We start from the raw sequence: 18,793 nt of genomic DNA on the forward strand, positions 1-18,793 counted from the left end.
CCAATCATTAAAAATTGTAAAACTGTATTAAATATGTGATATTAAATGTGAATAACTTTCCCAAATTTGTAAATCAATAGAAATGTAAGTATTTTATTTGTTCATTTCCGGTGCTCCAGGTCAGTAATTTCAACCGGTGCTATGATTTATAGATCCTGACTTCTGATTGGTCCAACCGCAGAGCATTTTATCTGTAAACCAATCACGTGTTAGCGCATAGAGTTGCCCGTGGTGGCTAACTTATGAATATAGCTGCTAGCTAAAAGTACGTAAATTAAACTTTTCACTAAACATTTAAGTAAATATTACAGAAAATGACATTTGACAGAAATAAAACAACTGTTGTATATTTTATTTGAATACTCAAACATACAAATGTTTAACTTGCTTTTTTTGTGTGTATAAGGAGTTCCTGTAAATGGTGGCTCAAAATGTGCCTTTATAAAAACAGTCGTATAGAATTTTGTTTTGCAGACTTTGTAAAGCTACCACTGCTAGATACAGTCTTTGTTTTGAGTCAACAATAGGGGGGAAAAGATGGACCAGGCTTGACGCAGTCAAAAATAAGCTCCCAGCCTTTCTAACTGTACTGGACATGCTGACCTGCAGGGCCGTGCAAAGACCTTTGGAGGGTTAGGGGCTCAAAGTTAAAAATGGGCACATTGAACAGCACAAAGGGGTTAAATCTATATAATAGTTTGATTTTAGCACCTCTGAGATCTAGAATTATAAGACTGAGATATCAAGGCAAAGAAAACTCAGTAGCTGCTGGTAGGGGCCATTCAGGGGCCCCTAGAAATTGTTTAATTGTAACACAGACTGTAGATCTAAACCTGTAACATCATTTATAGAGAACGACAATGTTATTACACTTTATTTAATGCATTCAGCTGAGAAAAATAAATAGTACATTTAGGATTTTATTAAGAAGTTTACTTTGTAAAAGTTTAAAGAATCATCTTGATAGTTTGATTGTCGTGTTACCATGGCTACAATATGGTGTAATCTTTGTGTTTGAATTGGGTTTGTTCACAAATACATCACAGCAAATAACCAATAATCAGTGATTGATTTTAAACTCTGCCAATAAACCTGATCTCCCTCTCACAGATTCACCTTATCGATATTTAAACATGTTATTAATGCTGAGGTTCTTAATAGGACGGGTTCCGGAGGGAGGGGGGTTCTGTCTAAGGCCCCATATTACCTTGGGCCGGCCCTGGAGGAACAGCTGCTGCGATGCGCATCTCTGGAATCTACCTGGAATCACCTGGAATCTACCTGGAATCCCCCGGTTGCCTCTGTCAGTCTGTCGATGCTTTGGGGACATTTTGATTCATTTCATTTTGCATGTTTGGCTTTTTGCTGCGGTTCTAATTATTGCTACAATATTTTCTCTGATGTTTATTTTGTGAACTCTAAATGGGCCGAATCTTCCTTTAACACTTGAGGTTCTGCAATAACTTCTATTTACAGCCCAGAACCTCCAACCCAGATCCCGTCAGCAGAGGCTTTAACCCGCCTGGTAGAAAAGAGAAGCAGAGCGAACAGTCAGCAGGTGGTACCAGGTGGTACCAGGGCTTTGAGGTGCGTCGCGACTCGTGGTGACAGTTGGTACCGTGTCTTATATCAGGATGTCTGAAATAAAGACAGATATTCTTTATATCTGTTGGTGGAACCGACTCAGACTGCCTGTAGCGAACCGGGCTTTTAGCAGAATGATTGAGTTAAAGTCAGAAGTTTTCTCTGAAGCATTTCTGTGTTTAGGGGTGAGGCGGGTTTTGTCCCACTATTGCGAAGACAATTATGAAAATATAAATAGAAACAGTTTTTCCTAACTTCAACATCAGACCTACGTTTTTATTCACAAACCAGTGTGTGAAAAAATATTCTTGCCCATAATTTGATAGTTAGAGGACACAGATCCGCCTCCTCCTCACCATGGACCCGGAGTCTGAACAACATGGAGGCTCTGAGAGTCATTATTAGACTGAGGGCAGCCAGACCAGTTTATTCTGCTAAATTATTATATTTAGCTAAATATTATTGCTGAGGGGCAAAAGCAGTCCTTCTGACATACAGATTAAAAATAAAAAATTGAAAAAAGAATTTTTGGAAAAAAGAAAAAACTCAAAATGGGCACTAGGGGCATAAAGGGAGCTACAGTCTGCCTCCTCAATCAGCTGTCTGGCGTCCTTCCATTGGTGAAGTCTTTGTCATCCTCGTCACAGAAGTTATCCGGCAGGTTGGTCCAGTCGAATCTGTTCTTGCAGTTGCTGCATCTCTGGTCGACCACGACCTTCAGTCCGTAAACGCGTTTTATGACCGTACAGTTGCGGCCGCACCGCCGGCAGCACCTGAAGAGCTCCAGCAAGGACCACTCGTCCACCACGAACTCAGACGAGCTGCGGGGTTTCAGAAAACACACACAGGTGAAATAAAGACGCGAGTAAATAAATACTAAGTAGAAGGACGCTGAAAGCTTTCAGTCTGAATCAACATCTACAGCAGCAAACCTTCCCAGATCCACCAGGTAGTGTCCGTCACCCACACTCAGCGAGGTGGCAACTTCCTCGTCGTCTTCAGCTGTACATGAACATATTTGTAATAATTGCAACTTCCCAGCATACATCAATGTCATTGTTTAACTAAAAAGAAAAAAGAAAAAAAAACAGATTAAAGTTAACTCACCATTATTTTCTGACTCATCTTGACAAGATGCAGCCTCTGCTTTCTGCTCCTTGAAATAACAGAAGGTTTAAGAGAAAAAAGGAGCGGATTTTGGAAATAAAGCAAATTCTAAATAGGTTTTTTGGACTGATTCGATGTAATAAGAAAAAAGAAAGAAAACAGCCATTATACTGAATATACTTAAAAGTTGCAAAATTATAAAAACTGTTTAAAAAAAAAAACATTTGGTAACTCTTTATTTGAAGGGGGTTCATAAGACTGACATGACACTCATAAAGTGACATAACACTGTCATGAACATGAAGGAGTTTTTATGAATGTCTATGACTGTTGTGTCATTTGGTAAATAATGACACTTTTAATGCAAAGTTGGCGCTTTTAAATGGCTTTCAATGCAACTTTTAGAGCAACTCATCGCATTGAAGTGTCATTATTTACCAAATGACACAACAGTCATAGAAATTCATAAAAACCCCTTCATGTTCATGACAGTGTTATGTCACTTTATGAGTGTCATGTCAGTCTTATGCAAACCCCGTCATATAAAGTGTTACCATACAGGGTAAATCAGAAATAATATATTAAAATCTGTCCACATGAGAGAAACTCGCTGATCACAGATACAAGGAACAGATAATTAAATTATGGGATGCATAAACTGAACAGTATCACCCTGTATGTATAGGAGGGTTCAGACAACAATGTTTCAGAAGTAATGATCAGATTTACCTGTTCATGTTTTGAAGAAGATGCACTGATGTCCTGCTTGGCCTCATTTGAAGAACTCATCATGGATTCTTCTCCAAAACTCCCTGGAAAACAAACAATAAAAAAAGAATGAGTCAGTCTAATTCTGCTCGCTTTCTTAAATTTGGCATGATTAGTGAATTTATTACTAACCAGTACCGTTATCCCACCAAGACTTAAGTTGAAGAAGTCATTTCTGCTTTGGCCTGAGGATACACATGAGGTAAGAGACTTAAGACATCAGTGGAATCCATCTTAACAGGTTTAAATTCAAAAGTGTCACAACTAGAGGAGGTGGCTTTATTAAATGAACAGATTCTCATTAATTCCACAAATGATCAACATTTGTGTTACTAAAAGTATTTGCTTATCCGTCCAAATCATTCATTTTAGGTATTCCAGTAACATTCATGACCACATGTGTGTAAAAACAAAAACAAAAAACTAGGGCTCTACAAACATTTGTGAGCTAATGGGTAAAATAGAGGAATATCAACAACTTTCTGCAGTCTCCATAGCAACAGGATGAGCCTCAGACCAGCTAATGGCGGAATCCCGAGGTTCAGCGACTATCTGCAACTTTTAGATGCGTTGCTGCTCTAAAACAGGACTCACATGTTGTTTCGGTCGACGGTCCTGATGATTCAACACCTTAAGCACACTGACTGAGGGGGGTTGGTGTTTTAAAATGATATAAAAAGATGGACGTCATAAAGCCGCGTCTTTAGCTGGCGCACGTGTCGACAATAACAACAAAGATGGCGGGGTTTCTGTCGCCCACTGTTGTGTTGCTCCGCATCCAGCGAACCTACAGCCTCAAAAAACTTTTTTTTTTTTTAAGTTTTATTTACCTGAAACGCTCCTACGCGGCAATGAAACAGAGTCCCCTCAGTTATTAGCTACCGGAAGATGAAACGCAGCAGACGCTAGGTTCTTGATCCTCACTTCCGGCTCCATGTTGTAAAGGGTTATTTCTCTTTTTTTTCTACCGTTTTTCTTAACTTTCCGAATCTGTGGAGCTTTATTTTTTAACCATTACGTTACAAACAACTGTTTACTTACCTCCTCCCTCCTATGTGATCAAAAATAGTATTCTTTTTGTGCGCTTGTTTGAGGCTTCTTATTATTATGAATGACAAATGTCAAAACAAAAGCTGGAGCAACACCGCCATCTACTGAACGGAGAGTGAACTGAAACGTGACATTTAAAAGGGGGTTGGAAATTATTCTATATCTTTCAGAATAAACTGTTATTAAATAGTTACAAACATTGAGAACCGTTGAGTTTTCTCTGTTGGACCTTTTTTTTTTTTTTAACAGGGAAAAGGAAATTGAAAATCTCGACAAGTAAAAATTAAACTTTAGCATTTTTTGCTAGCTAACATGACATTTCAAATTCCAACATCTGAAGGTAAATGAAATGCACTGTATTGGCAGTAACAAGAGTGTGTGAATTATGTAACTTCATACCGTTTTTGTTTCCTATGAAATATAAACATCCAGCTGTGCTACACACATAAGAAAAAGAGGATTATTTTGAGTCAAATAAAAGGTTGGTTTATATTTATCTGCAGCATCAGATTGGTTAAGGTGTCAGAGCTTTAACCTGTATTCTATACTTTAGAACGATTCACCTTTCACATCTTAACTAGAATTTCATGATATAATACCTAGATAATTCAAACGAATCGCTTATGTTTCAGAGTGGTATGCTCGACTTGATTTCTAACTTTAGATTCAAAACAATGAACGAAATCATCTATTTTTTTAGCTTCAGCACAAAAAAGACAATAATGCACATTGTTCTATAAAACATACTGCTGTCGGGTTCAAACAGCATATTTTTTTTATTGCTCAGTGTTCTGCAAGGGTATAAGAAGTTTCTTACTTTGCGTCTTTATTGTCCTTATGTACAAGTGTAAGTTACAAACTCACAGAGCAGCTAATGTGGAAACTATGCACACATGTATACCGTTAAAATAAATATAAAAATCAAAGGAAATAAGCCGTAAAAATGTCTTAAAAAACAGTTTTGTTTTCTTTCTTTTTTTTTTCTTTTTTTTTTTGCTGAAATAAATCAAAATTCCTAAAACTCACACCAAGAAATAAAAAATAAAAATTTACACATACACTTTGATTAATCAATCCAGCCCTACTGGGCCCACACAGACATGCAGGTACACTATGTTGCATCCAGGTTTTATTTGTTTCAAACCACGGGGCGATGTGTGTCCTAAACATTCAACGACTTGCTGTGGTCTGGAACAGGTAAACTATCAATAAAATTTTTTTTAAAAGTTTTAAACAAAGGCTGCGTTTTAGTTGAGTTCTTGTATCAGGATGTACGGGTTTGTTGCTTTAAATGCTGCAAAATTCTGCACCGAGGGGGGGGAAAAAAAACAGACAAAACTATATTAAAATGGCAGAAGTAGACAAACATACAACTGTGTGTGTGTGTGCAAATATGATTAGAATCCATTAAAAACAAAAAAACAAAACAAAAAAACAGTCCAGTAACTATTCGGTAAATAGAAAGAAGTTTTAGATATTACATTTGAGCCTGCATATGGATACAAACAAACAAGAAGAAAAAAAGAAATTCTCTCAAACTGCACAAGAACGTTCTGAACTCATCTGATATGAAACCGTTTCATGGCTGCAAATAAATGTCTGCATATGAAATCCAAATTTGATGAGAGTATGTAAAAATCAGTAATCTGTAAGACATTAATTCAAACGTCCATCCGGTTAACAACTCAAGACTTGAACCAAGCTTGACGCATAAGAAAAAGAAAACGACCTACGCTGTTCAGATCTTTAGATTGTGACCTACAGGTTAATATTTGGATCATGGCCGCCGACGAGGGAGAGAAGGGGCTCCTCAATTTTAGGTTCTTCACATATTAGTCTAATGTAATAATAATAATAATAATAACAATTTTAAAAAAAGCTAACTTCACCTGAGAATGCAAAGAGGTCTGTGAAAGACATTAACATGCGTGCAATTAAAACCGAAAAAGAAAACAAGCAACAATATACAAAATAGCTATATCTTTGTACATTTATACTTAAAAATTACAGGTCTCTAGATACTTTCTAAATCTGCGTTTTAGCTAACGTGGCTGCACACACACACACACACACACACGTAAAAGGAAACATGATATACTTTAATCCAGACATGAAAGTGGCACTCCGGCCATCGCTGCGCATTTTGTAAAGTGCTCTGAAGTGTAGAGAGAGAGAGAGAGAGAGAGAGAGAATCCACAGTTATGTCATGGAGAAACAAAAAAAACAGGATCGTTTTCAACTCGTGTCCCCGGAATGCACACTGCTGCAGACAGACGGGGCGGGTTGTTTCATCAGCTCTGTGGTGAGATTCAACAAACTAACACATCTGCCTGCACACCGACACACACACACACACGCATGCAGGGCCTTGCAAAAGATGCCATAATGTCGCAACCTTTGAACTTTTTCCACATCTTGGCTTGGTTTAACTGGGCGATATTTCTTCAAAATAAAATCCCACTTTTCTTTTTTCTTCGTCATACCTGATCAATTTTTTTCCTGCGTTTTTTTTTCCTTAAAAAAAAAAAAAAAGGAATTAAATATTTTCAAAAAGTGGCTTTTATTTCAGTCATGCCTTCTGAAAGTCGTACGACGGCGCGTCAAGGCGATACGGGAATGTTTGTTTAATTTGAAGGCTGCAGTCACTATATTAGAAGAATAAAGAGGCAATTTTACCAGAAGAATGTCTTAAAATTCATTTTTTTTAAAAGAAATGGATCATCACCCAGCACTTTATGCACTTCTTCACGTTTTATTGGGAATTTTGTGATCAAGCAGAATAAATAAAATGGTACTAAATTGGAAAGTGAAAGCAAAATGGCTTTGCGAAGACAAAAATCTGGCATGCATGTGTGTTCACTGCAAGCCTCTCTAAACATGGCTGCCACTTTGACCGACAGCCGGGAGGCCTGTGGTGACTCTGGAGGAGATGCAGAGACCAGCAGGTCGGGTGGAACAATCCGTCGCCGGGGCAACCTGTATTTCTGAGCTAGACGAACTGAACGTTTCGGGCTACGGGCAAAACCCAGGACCCCTCTCAGCTACATGGTGAGACATGGTGGTGGCAGCCTCATGCTGGGGGGAGTCTTGGGCAGAAGAATTTTTGATGAATGAGATTATTTGAAATTATGAACAGGCAGGAATTTAAGCTGTGTGACCCAAAAACACATGCAGGTGTAACTTGATGTGAAATGGGGGATCGGTAAGGTTTCAGAGACGGAGGAGGAGTGAATGTAAATGCACACCACATTTCACCGAGTTTTATCTAGAATAAAATAGGAATCATGTTTGACTTTACATGTTTATGTCTGTAAATCAACAAAACTGGAGAAAATCTAAGGGCTTTAGCAACGCAACGTCTATGCTTTACGAAAAAATGAGGCCGCCGGAACGTCTCAGAATTAAATCTGTTTTAATTTACAAAATGACTGCTGGTGTGAAGAAACGAATCGCTGTCTGAATTTAAAGATGGCATTTTAGTAACTTCAAATATGAACACTTTCCACTGAGGTAGGATGAATGGACGGTGCTCCAGCACCATCTCTGCAGCCATGAGGAAGGGGAGGGTTAGGAGGAACCACTCGGCCGCCTGCAGTGTGACGGATTCGGTCACACTGCAGGCGGAGAAATACTTGATCTTTGTTCTTGTGTGTTTAAGGGGAAAAAAAATAATTAAAGCAATTTCCCGGTAACAAAGTTTCCTAATTGAATTTGATCTATGTTCTTTTTTTTTTTGTCTGAATGCAAAAACAAGAAGTCCAACCATGGCAACAACGACTGTGCTGCCTGAACAGATGATGATGATGATGATGATGATTATGGAAGAGAGAAGAGGAAGACTGTAGGCTGGATCCTCAGAGAGGGGCGACCCAGCCGGCACGTTGCAGCGCCGATGACGTTTCATCAGAGTCCTGTAGGTGCGAACCGACGCGCGCGCTCACTCCACCGCGAAGCCGCACGTCTCCTCGATCGCCGTCAGTAGCTTGTCGTACAGTTTGTCGTAGCTCTCGTAGGGAGGAATGTCGATCCGGTTGAAGCTGGAGAAGAACGGAGGGGAGAAGGCAGTCAGTGCGGCATGTTGCAAACTCTTCGAGGTCGAGAGTTTTCCATGTTTCCTGTTAGCGAGTTCAGTTTCAGGATGACGGATATTTTTCAAGACGGCCACCGTTTTTTGAGTCTTTTAGACCAATTGTTGACGCAAAATGTTACCCACGTTCATGTCGTGGTGGGCGGCCTTTATGTCACTTCATGACTTCAGTCATTCTCTTCATACAACGTTAAAGTATTAATATGTTCCAAAGTCAGATGCCAAAACTGAAACTGAGGACGTTGCAAAACTCAAACCAGTCATCAAGAAGATGTGAGACGTAGGTTGAGATAGGTGAGTGTTAGCTTTCAAGAATTGGTGGTTAGCATTAGCTTCTACTAATTCTTTGGACGTTTAGTGGTTTAGTGTTACCTTATGCTATTTTTTTCAATATTTTAAGCAGGTTAGCATTAGCTTCCACTAATTCTTTGTGATTAGCGGTTTAGGATTAGCTGTGTGCTCAATTAGTGTTAGCATCTGGAAACATTTTACAATGTGTTGAGTGGTTTAGTGTTAGCATCTGCTAATTTTTAAAATGGTTTTGGCAGTGTGCCATTAGATACTTAAAGTTTTTTATGTGCTTAGTAGCATAGCGTTAGCTTATGCTGTTACTTTTTATTTGTTTAATGGTTAATGTTAATGTTCTTGGTCAGTAAATTAGTGGTCAGTGAACTTAACCAAACATATATTCTCCATTACCACCATGGTGGCCATTTTGAAAAATGTCCACCAGAAAAAAAAGAAAGAAAACATAAAAGATTTCTATAGTTCAAATTATGTAGGCTGTGTTTTCACGCCAAACACATTCATTTAATTGCCGGTCTTAATTTTAATCACGGTGGCCATCTTGAACAAAATCAAAAAATTATCAGTAAATATGATTTCAAATTATGTATGATTGTACACAAAAGTGATCCGTTATAAAAAAAAAATTTAAATGGGGAAATTCTGCACAAAAATAAATTTTCCTTGATGACCATGGCGGCCATCTTGAACTTCTCAGTGGCTAGCATATTGTTTTCAAAACAGCAGGCCTCTGGGAACATCTGTGCCACATTAGGCTCTTGTATTCGCATGTGAAAGATTTTGTTAAAATATTCGATTATCTGCTCCACTAATTGGCATAAATACCTGAGCGACTAAACCCGACTAGAACATTTTTACTTCGATCATTTGAACAAGTCTCCTCTGTAATCATTTTTGATGCCTCTCACGTTTGAAGAAACAAAGTCGCTACTGATTGTACATGTTCAATCATGACCAACTGTAAGAAAACTAACAGAGATATATTTTGGAATCATGAAACATAACCTCTGCGCCTCACCAGGTGTGCGCTTTGGGCAGGTTGTTGGCGTTGGCATCAATCTGATGAATGGTGAAGAGTCTGGGTCCTGCTGCACCTGCAACGAAAACATACAGTAGGATCGATGAGTTGCAGTGCAGACTGCAACATGCACTATGTTCTGCACATATTGTTAAAAAAATTTTTTTTAATAAATTTCTGTCTACACAAGGGATTGCTGCACAAATCAGTGCTCTACATCGATCAGATGGGCATCTTGAGATACTTACATCTAACCAGCTTTCAGTTACAGTTTTGGCTCAACCATATTAAAACTGCTCTGTGTGTAATCAGACCTGAATGTGACGTTATGCCTGGACTGATCTGAATTTAATTTGGATTCATTGCACATGTTTGTAAAGTTCCTCCAGATGGAATTTCTTGCAATTTGGCCGATAGTACAACAAACCCTACAATGGCTGTGTCTGGCCAGTAGGTGGCGACAACGCTCACAAAAGAGCTTGCGCTTTTCTCAACGCCTTTCAGTTTTTCTCATTTACCTTTTCAGTAAGTTATTAAAACATTTACTGAATTAATGTAGAAATCTCTTAAGGAGAAGCGGAACAAAAGCTAGCCAGGCGCTACTGGCTTTCTGAAGCGATCTGCTGAAGAGCGGTGAGTGACGTTACGCACCCTGTAAAGCCTTGAAGCCCTGCAGTGGGACTCTGGACGAGCCAGTAACGAACTGCAGCAGCCGGGCCCTCCTCTCCTCGTCGAACGACTCCACGGCTTTCCAGAACCACTTGACGATGTTGCTGTCTGGGGTGCAGTGCTTCAGCCGAGTGTTGGACTTCCAGTCGGCGATGTCGATCTTCCCCAGGCCGCACACGATCAGCTGAAAGCACAGACGTTTTGGTCACCGTGAAACGGAGCACGTTTAGACAAACTAAAACGATAAATAACGAATGAGATGCTCTCGTGGATGCTGGTGTACCTCTAATTCCTTCTCGTCGAAGGCCTTGAGCAGGTGCTGCGGGATGACCTCGTTGAAGCCTTTCTGGAGAGCCAGAAACTGAGCCTCGATGCCATGGAGGAAACGCCAGTTCACGTAGAGCCTGCAGACGGGTCCGGAGGAAAACAGCGTTCACCACATTTCTCACACTGACACGGGGAAACTGAAGACGTGGAGCTTTGCGTGGCTGTTCTCTCCGCCAGTTGTTCTGTACCTGACATACTCCTTCTTGGTGTCCTCCGTCACCGGGATGCTCTTCCCGTTGGGCTTCAGCTCGTGTGGGATGATTTCTCCGTAAGCGTTGTGCTCCACGCAGAAGGTGTGGTCCAGGACCCCTGTGATGTCATTGTCCCTGAGGAGCAGAGATTCTTTAGTACTCAGCGGACTGAACTCGGACAGAACCGCTCCGTCTCTATGCTCATGAAACTGGTTTTTACCGTCACGTAAACATGTTTGTTTGCAGGCTGCATTAGACATTATCCAGTCACATTTGATATCAAGCCCCCACTACCAACAAAAAAACAATGAAATTATAATCCCATTAAATTGGTGCGTCATCAATTCAACCAACAAACACTTTGTTGATCCCAAAGGGAAATTAAATGTAACTCAATTATTCACGTTTCTTCAGAGTTGCTGTAGATACTGAAAGCAGAGGGAAGGAATTATCTCCAGTAGCAGTCTGTATTACAGTGAATCTGAAGAAGCCTCTGACTGAAGACACTGTACAGTTGTATGCCAGGTTGTTGATTTTATGAAGAGTCATTCTTTGCACCATCATCTCCAGTTGTTCTACAGCAGTACCCACAACATAAAATAAGATATTTTATTATTTTACTATAATAATAAAATAATAGTAAAATAATAAAATATCTTAAACCCATTAAAACACATATTTAATAGGTTTAAAAATGGTTTTATTTATTTTAAAGAAAGGAAAACAGATCTTACAAGATCAAACAAGATCTTATTCCCATTTGTAATATTTTATTTTTATTATCTACTACTTTTATTTCATATTTTCAGGTAACTTGATACAATCATTACAAATATTGTTTTAACAATGTTTTCTTCAAATAGATACTTTTGGTGCCGTGTTGTTAACATTTTGTGTAGATGAGTCTGGATCAGTGGTTCTTAACCTTTTTTGAGGTACCGAACTCATCAGTTTCATATGCGCCTTCACCGAACCCTTCTTTAGTGATAAATATATATATATATATATATATATATATATATTTTTTTTTTCCCAAATTCAAGACATAGGTATGAACTCACAGCAAGTTACAGTGTTACTTTATTCTGGCCCCCAAAAATATTTTGGCCCCATAAAAGAATTTCAGCCCCCAAAATATTTTTTTTACTATTTTACTAATTTAAAAATAAATGTGGATTTTTTCAAAGAATGACAAATTTTTTAATAACTTCATTTTTTTTATTTTAAATTTAGTTTGTTTTTTGTCATTTTGAATCCACAAAATACTTTTTTGGGGCCAGAATAAAGTATTGCACAAATTACATACCTGCAAATCAGTGTGACTTCTGCTGTTGTTTTTGGGAGACCAGTTCAGAGAGGCATGGCTTCACCTTGGCAAGTGCATCTTCAGAGCAAAGTCCGTTCATTTTCTTCTGTTTTTGCTCGACATATTTAGTATGGATTAAAATATTAAGAAAGAAACCACGCGACGTACAACTACGACAGCCGCTGATACTGCACGCACTAAATTCCCCGCAGCCCTGATTGGCCGAGCAATGTAACATGATCCCCTGCAGCAAGCGATGGCCAAGCGGGGCGTGTCATCACGACTTTACACAAGTGTGTCTTTACCTCCGCAGCAGAGGCTGCGCCGAACCCCTCAGACCGACTCATCGAACCCCTGGAGTTCGACCGAACCCAGGTTAAGAACCACTGGTCTAGATGAACAAAGTGTCGAATCCCAACATAGAGCATCCATCCTTAGCTTAAATTAGTCTTGAGTTATTGTAAGAGTTAAGCTGCTGTATGTTTAAACTGACGGGCGATATTAAATGATTTGCTCATCATATTTACTCTCTAAATGTCCATGTTTAGAGATGCTAATTACACCATAACCTCTCTGCTGTCCCTCAACCTCAACTAGATCCGGGATGATGGGAAACGACAGAAACATTTAACTTGGCTGCACTAAGCAGGTTTTAATTGGCTTTTTCAGTCTAAAAAAGTAACGTTTAAGTGAATTGGAATCCTTAACTTAATTCAATTTGTATTTAAAATGGCTTTTTATTTGATCCAGATTAGATCTGAGTGGATAATTGTTGTGTTACATTAACAGCAATTTTCCCACCTGTTTGTCAGCCTATTTGTTTAATTGAAAACAATCTGCTGACAACAAGATCACCAGTTTGAATAACGGCACCAAATACATCAGTATTTACATAATAAAATAAATATTCATCTCGTGTCAAAATGTGACTAATGTGTCAAAAAGCTTTGCCTTTTTTTCCACTGCTGCCTTTCTCACTGACTCAGCACCAGAGGGCGCTACAGTTAAGACTGTTGATGTGTTTTTTGTTGTTTTTTTTGTTAACCATTTCTATTTTTTCATTTAGATTTTTTTGAACAACAATGTTAGAGGATGTGGACATTGACAAACTAAAGCAGCAGGAAATCTAAATTAATAGAATTAAAATAAAACAAAACAAATGCTTTTAAAAGTAATGTCTGATCCTGGCAACAACATTAGGGTAGAAGTGACCACACTCTTGTGTCCAAGTACTGCATAATGACTTTTCTTCTTCTTCTTCTCTTCATGAAAGCTGAGTAATAAGACTTAAACATAAGAATTGAAAAGCTTCAAACGTCCACATGTCTAGCAGCTACATTTGACTATTGACGGATTAAGAAATACGTCTCTACTTACAAGATCCAAACGAGGCTGTTGTGGAGGTCGGGGTCGACAGACTCCATGTCGTCCAGCGTGATTGGTTTCCCAAGCAGCTGTTTGTAAAACGGCAACGTGAAGCCTCCGTCGATGTAGTGGCCGTGAAACACCGCCATGCCCATGATGCGGCCCACAAAGTGGAAGTACGACAGGTGTTCCTGCAGGTTACGAACAGCGTTTACCTGGATTCTGATTGCATTTGCTCAAATAATATCACAAACGATGACGAAATCGAACTCAAAAGTCTTACAGTTTTGTATATTCAAATAAGCCAATACGTCGAGATTATCCTTACTGGGTTGACAGCAGAGTCTGGGTTAATCTGTAGAGTGTAGATGTCGTCTCTGGAGTACTGGAACAAGCCGTAATATGGGTTCAACATCTCGTGCGACAGCAGGTACAACCATTCCCTGAAACACCGTTTGAGTCAGCTCGAAGTCTTTACGTCAAATCTGTTAATCGTCAACATGCGTGGTCCCAAAGACGACTTACCGAGCAACTCCTCCATAGTCCAGTCCCTCTTCTCCTCTGAATTTTATCATCAGTCTTTTCCAGAGATCCTTCGGACGCATCTTCATCACTTGTCGATACGACTCCTGAGGGTCAGGACAGACAGCAGAACCGTACAGTCGACTTAGCAAAACTTATGCTACAATCGAACAAGCTGAGTGAGACACAGGCTGACGTTGTAAAATCGCGCCATCGTCTGACCTGGTTAAATAAAAGGCTAAATGAAAGATTGTTATGGAAAAGATTGGCATTTTGACTTCTCTAAAGAACGCTGTAGGACCAACGCTGACCCTGAAAAGCCCCAAGTACTTATGGATGTCTGGAATGAAGATAGCAACATTTAAAAAAAAAAGAAATTCCAGTTCTGGACTGGAAATGACTGACTTAATAAATTCAAATGTGAAATACATGCCCAGGAATTTGTAAAAAAATAAAAATTAAAAAAATTAAAAATTAGGGCAAAAGTAACTCTTGGCCTATTTAAGGTCGCTACGTATTTTTGTACTTTTACAAACTTCATTGGCTAAGTTTGTGTGCATCATCAAGCAATTTGGCTCACATTGTATAAGCATTAAATGTAAATGTAAAAACTTTAGAGGACATAAAGATTTCACAGTCCCAAAGCTTTCAGCTCCTTTTTTTTAGCCCTTTGTGGCCAATTATGTTGAATTCTTAATGATAATAAGTTCTTTTAGTTTAGTTTTTTTTCTTCACGCATTTGGAATAAACTTAAGCTAGTTTGTACAGCTAAATCTTAATTATCATAGTTGAAAATGTTGTGATCACTTTGGTAACTTTTAGACCATCCCATTGATTAAGAGATAAAGATGACACCGGGTGGCGTGGTGGAGACGCTTTTTGTTTTGTTTTTCAAATGTCCGACGTGACGACGGGAGGGTTTCGAACTTGTAGGAATAGATTAAGTTAACTTTCATTTACGTCTATGTCTTAAGACATTATTAGTTATTATTTTGTCTGAATTGTGCTAGAAACATTTTTTAAACAATCAAGTCGGAAGTGTGTTTAACAAAAACTCCATGTTGTTGCTTTTTCTTGGAATAATTTTGGTTTTAGAAATTAAAAAGGCAGCGGTGGGGCCTTTTTAAGAAAAAAATACAAATTTGAATGACTACATGTATGGACTAAAGTACCAGAATGATAAAGGAAAGATGGACAAACATACTGAGAGATGAATAGACATGTGGATAGAAAACCAGATGGACCAGTACACGTGCCATGAACAAACCTTCAGACAGAGAAAGTCTGGAAATGCAAATATTTTTCATCATTCTTATTTAAAAAAAAGAAAAGAAAACACCTCATTTCCAGACCCTCATTAATAGAAAGTCACAAAGGCTGTAAGAAGCATCAATAGTGCTTATGACACCAGCATTTTAATCCATGCTGGTGGAAACCTGCACCACTGGTTCCCGCTTGAAAACATCAGAAGAATCCGCAGAGCAGGTTCAGGAACTTCCTCCTTCCACGTCAAAACGGGATGAAGTCATCGTTTTCAGAGATCAGCTTGTAGTTAAGAACTTATGTTTGGCCATGAACGCTCGCCACTGCTGTCTTCACTCCGCCGCTCGCCCGGCGCCCCCTCCCCTCCGCCTCGCCCCCGTTACTTTAGCTGCTGAAATCACGCAGAAGGAATGCCTTTGCCTCGGCTGAACAAATGATTGGAAGAGCAAGAAAGAAAGCAGAGTTATGGCTGCGCGGTGTTGTGAGAATCGAGGGTTTTCTGCTCGGTTTTGGAAATCAAGAGGCAGGTCCTCACAAAAAGAAAATCTTAAAAATGCACGACACGGGGGTTTGCACGATTTTCCCACGTTAAATTTTACGTTTTCAAAGCAAGTTTACCTTGGAGATAAAAACAATACAAATGAACTAAAGAGGACAGTTTAAATTCACTACTATATATAATTTATTACTGTTATTAATAAGATACTGTGATTGTATTCTACACTCTGCAGCGCGGACGAGATAAACTAAAGTGTAACAACATTTTATGCTTTGAAACGTCTCTCTCAGACAGCCTCTTCAACCGGTCTGGAAAAGTTACAAAAATTATTCCTGTTAAGTTTTCTGACATTAAGCAAATAGAAATAATTTTAGTAATTCTAACCGACGTAAAACAAATACAGTTTGATCTGATTTAACTTCAAACAGTAAGAGAAATAATGTACTTATTTGTAAAAATGTCTTTTAGGTCGGATCTTGTCATTGTGAAATTATGTTATTTATATGAATAATTTTCATTTTGGTCTTTCCACATAATTATTTTGGTCGGTCTGATTATGTAATCTTTGAATATTAACTCTCCTGTGGTCTTAAGATACAGGGTCATTTGGCCTTCTTCAGTTGTTTTACTCTGTAAAAACTGACCCCACGTCCGCTTTTACGAGTTTTGTTGTGGGTGGTTTCGGGAACTGATGGTCTGACAGGACTTCCCCACTTTCCCGCTGTCTGACCGTGACATTTGCTGCACTCTTCCTCTGTTAAATGACTGATATTTTGCTACTTGAGTAGCCTTTTTAACATTTTACTCCAAAGTTAAAAGTAATTTCTTGGACGGCTACTTTTCACTTTTACTCAAGTAAAGATATGTTGAAGTAGTGCTGCTCTCACTCGAGCACAACTTTTGGCTCCTCTACGCACCTAGGGGGACATGGAACCAGTTTCAAGAATTTCAAGCACTCGTACGGTGATGCATAATGTAAAAATGCAGGTTGAATCACTTCTCCCTGGATATATTTATGTGTTTATTAAACAGATTTAGTTTTAAAGACCACTATTAAAGGTCAGGCAAAGGCTGTAGCTGAAAATCAGCATTCCTAGGTGCTTAGTGTTTAAAAGACGTCAGTTTAGTCTTCTTTTTGTTCTTCTTCTTTTTACCTCGAAGATCTCCTCCCGGCTGACCTCGATGCGGCAGTGGCCGGCTTGCGGCTGCTGCTGCGAGAGCTCCTGCCGGAGAATCTTCAGCTTCTGCACCAGGTCTCTCTTGTACTTGGGCACCGTCAGACACTCCGCCTCTTCTGGTAGCTGAGCGGGAGACAGAGCCTGCGGAGGGACTCCGGGACCACCCTGGTCCTTTAGCTGTGGTGGATGACTGCAGGAGGAAATGAAGACAAATGAGGAAAGATAAGATTGTTTTACTCTATAAGAAAAAAAAATAAAAAGTTGAAACCAAAGCCATTTCTTCCAGTTGTGACATCAAAAGGTGAATGTAATTAGGAGGGCCGCGTTTTTTTCCTGTTTATCGCTCTAAATCCGGTGGATGTGATGGATTTGCGTGGACATGAAGAGAGGAGGGATGTGTAGTGCAGGGAATTCCCAGACCTCTTCCTCTCATGTGTGCTTCCAACCACAGACCGGTGGAGTTTTGTCAAAAATTCCCTCTCTACCCTCAAACTCATCGCCGGTGTTAAAACAACAGCCCTTTAAGCCCTGCAGAGAATCTGATCCCGGGTCTGTGTGAGCAGGAGAGGCGCGCTACCAGACGTTCGGTAAATAGAGCCACCAGAAAAGACGCAGAAAGGGAAATAAACCGAATAAGCAGAAACACACAAGCTCCCTCACAGCGGCCTGGCGTTCCTTGCCAACGCTACTTATAGGGTTGTGTTTTCTCAGCTCATCAGGATCCCGTATTTTTCTTCAAATTCAGCAACTGTTTTCCTTCTTATGTATAAAAAAGCCCTTTAAATCATTCTTCCAGCTGTTTCTGTCTCAACTCTATGTCAAATATTTCCCGTCTACTAGAAACTTCAAGGAAGAAAAAAAAAAAAGGGGTTTTGGTCACAGCCGAATCCTTGAAGGTGACTTCAATGTCTTTGTTTTGCTTTAAGTAACACAAAAAAGTGGTTTCAACAAAATATTTTGGATTCTTCAATTGGTTGGGGTTCCTTTTTCATGAATTTGTCAATTCAGAGTCACAAATGGCTCTTTGGACCTTTGCACAATTAAAATAAAATATTAAGAAAAAATAATAACTGTGCAGGAAGAAGTAAAAGTACAATGGGCCTATATAAAGTCTCCCCACAGTCTTTATGACCTTCATAAATCTTATCAACAAAAAGACAAATTTGAAAAATGTTAAAGTCATAAAAAGTAAAAATATGCAAATTCTTTAACAGAGTAAAGAACCAACTAATGTTTTTAAATATACCTGTAATAATAACGCAGGTTTTAGCAGTATTTTCCAGAAATAATTGCACTGACTTTCTGCTACAGAATGATACTAAAAATTAGCAGCAATACTTTCTAAAACTAGTCTTCTTTTCATTAGGTGGGTACTTTCTTGAACATAATTTTTCAGAAATGTTAACGTCCTGTAAAAGACAATGCCAAAGTGTTTTTTCTTTATTTAAAAACCCAAAATATATAAATAAAATGGGGTTCCTTTAAAAATAACAAATTCAAAAATAATAAGTTGTCTTTTCTTTCCCCAAAAGGTAATTTGTGGCTCTGAAGGA

The 18,793-nt window shown here is 38.9% G+C and overlaps 1 protein-coding gene across 2 annotated transcripts in view; it reads right to left on the minus strand.

Annotated features, from left to right (window-relative positions):
- Positions 1-5,241: 5,241 nt before the first annotated feature.
- LOC116719748 (E3 ubiquitin-protein ligase SMURF2-like) overlaps positions 5,242-18,793 on the minus strand; it is a 60,771-nt gene continuing 47,219 nt past the window's right edge. For both annotated transcript variants that reach the window (XM_032562397.1, XM_032562396.1), the window contains exons 12-20: positions 17,217-17,430; positions 14,304-14,407; positions 14,107-14,221; positions 13,791-13,969; positions 11,105-11,242; positions 10,873-10,993; positions 10,572-10,773; positions 9,921-9,996; positions 5,242-8,546 (exon numbers count right to left, since the gene is read on the minus strand). In XM_032562397.1, the coding sequence (XP_032418288.1) occupies positions 8,447-8,546; positions 9,921-9,996; positions 10,572-10,773; positions 10,873-10,993; positions 11,105-11,242; positions 13,791-13,969; positions 14,107-14,221; positions 14,304-14,407; positions 17,217-17,430 (1,249 nt within the window). In that variant the 3' untranslated portion in view covers positions 5,242-8,446. The remainder of the gene's footprint in view (positions 8,547-9,920; positions 9,997-10,571; positions 10,774-10,872; positions 10,994-11,104; positions 11,243-13,790; positions 13,970-14,106; positions 14,222-14,303; positions 14,408-17,216; positions 17,431-18,793) is intronic.

Source organism: Xiphophorus hellerii, chromosome 5, assembly GCF_003331165.1.
Source record: "Xiphophorus hellerii strain 12219 chromosome 5, Xiphophorus_hellerii-4.1, whole genome shotgun sequence".
Lineage (NCBI taxonomy): Eukaryota > Metazoa > Chordata > Actinopteri > Cyprinodontiformes > Poeciliidae > Xiphophorus > Xiphophorus hellerii.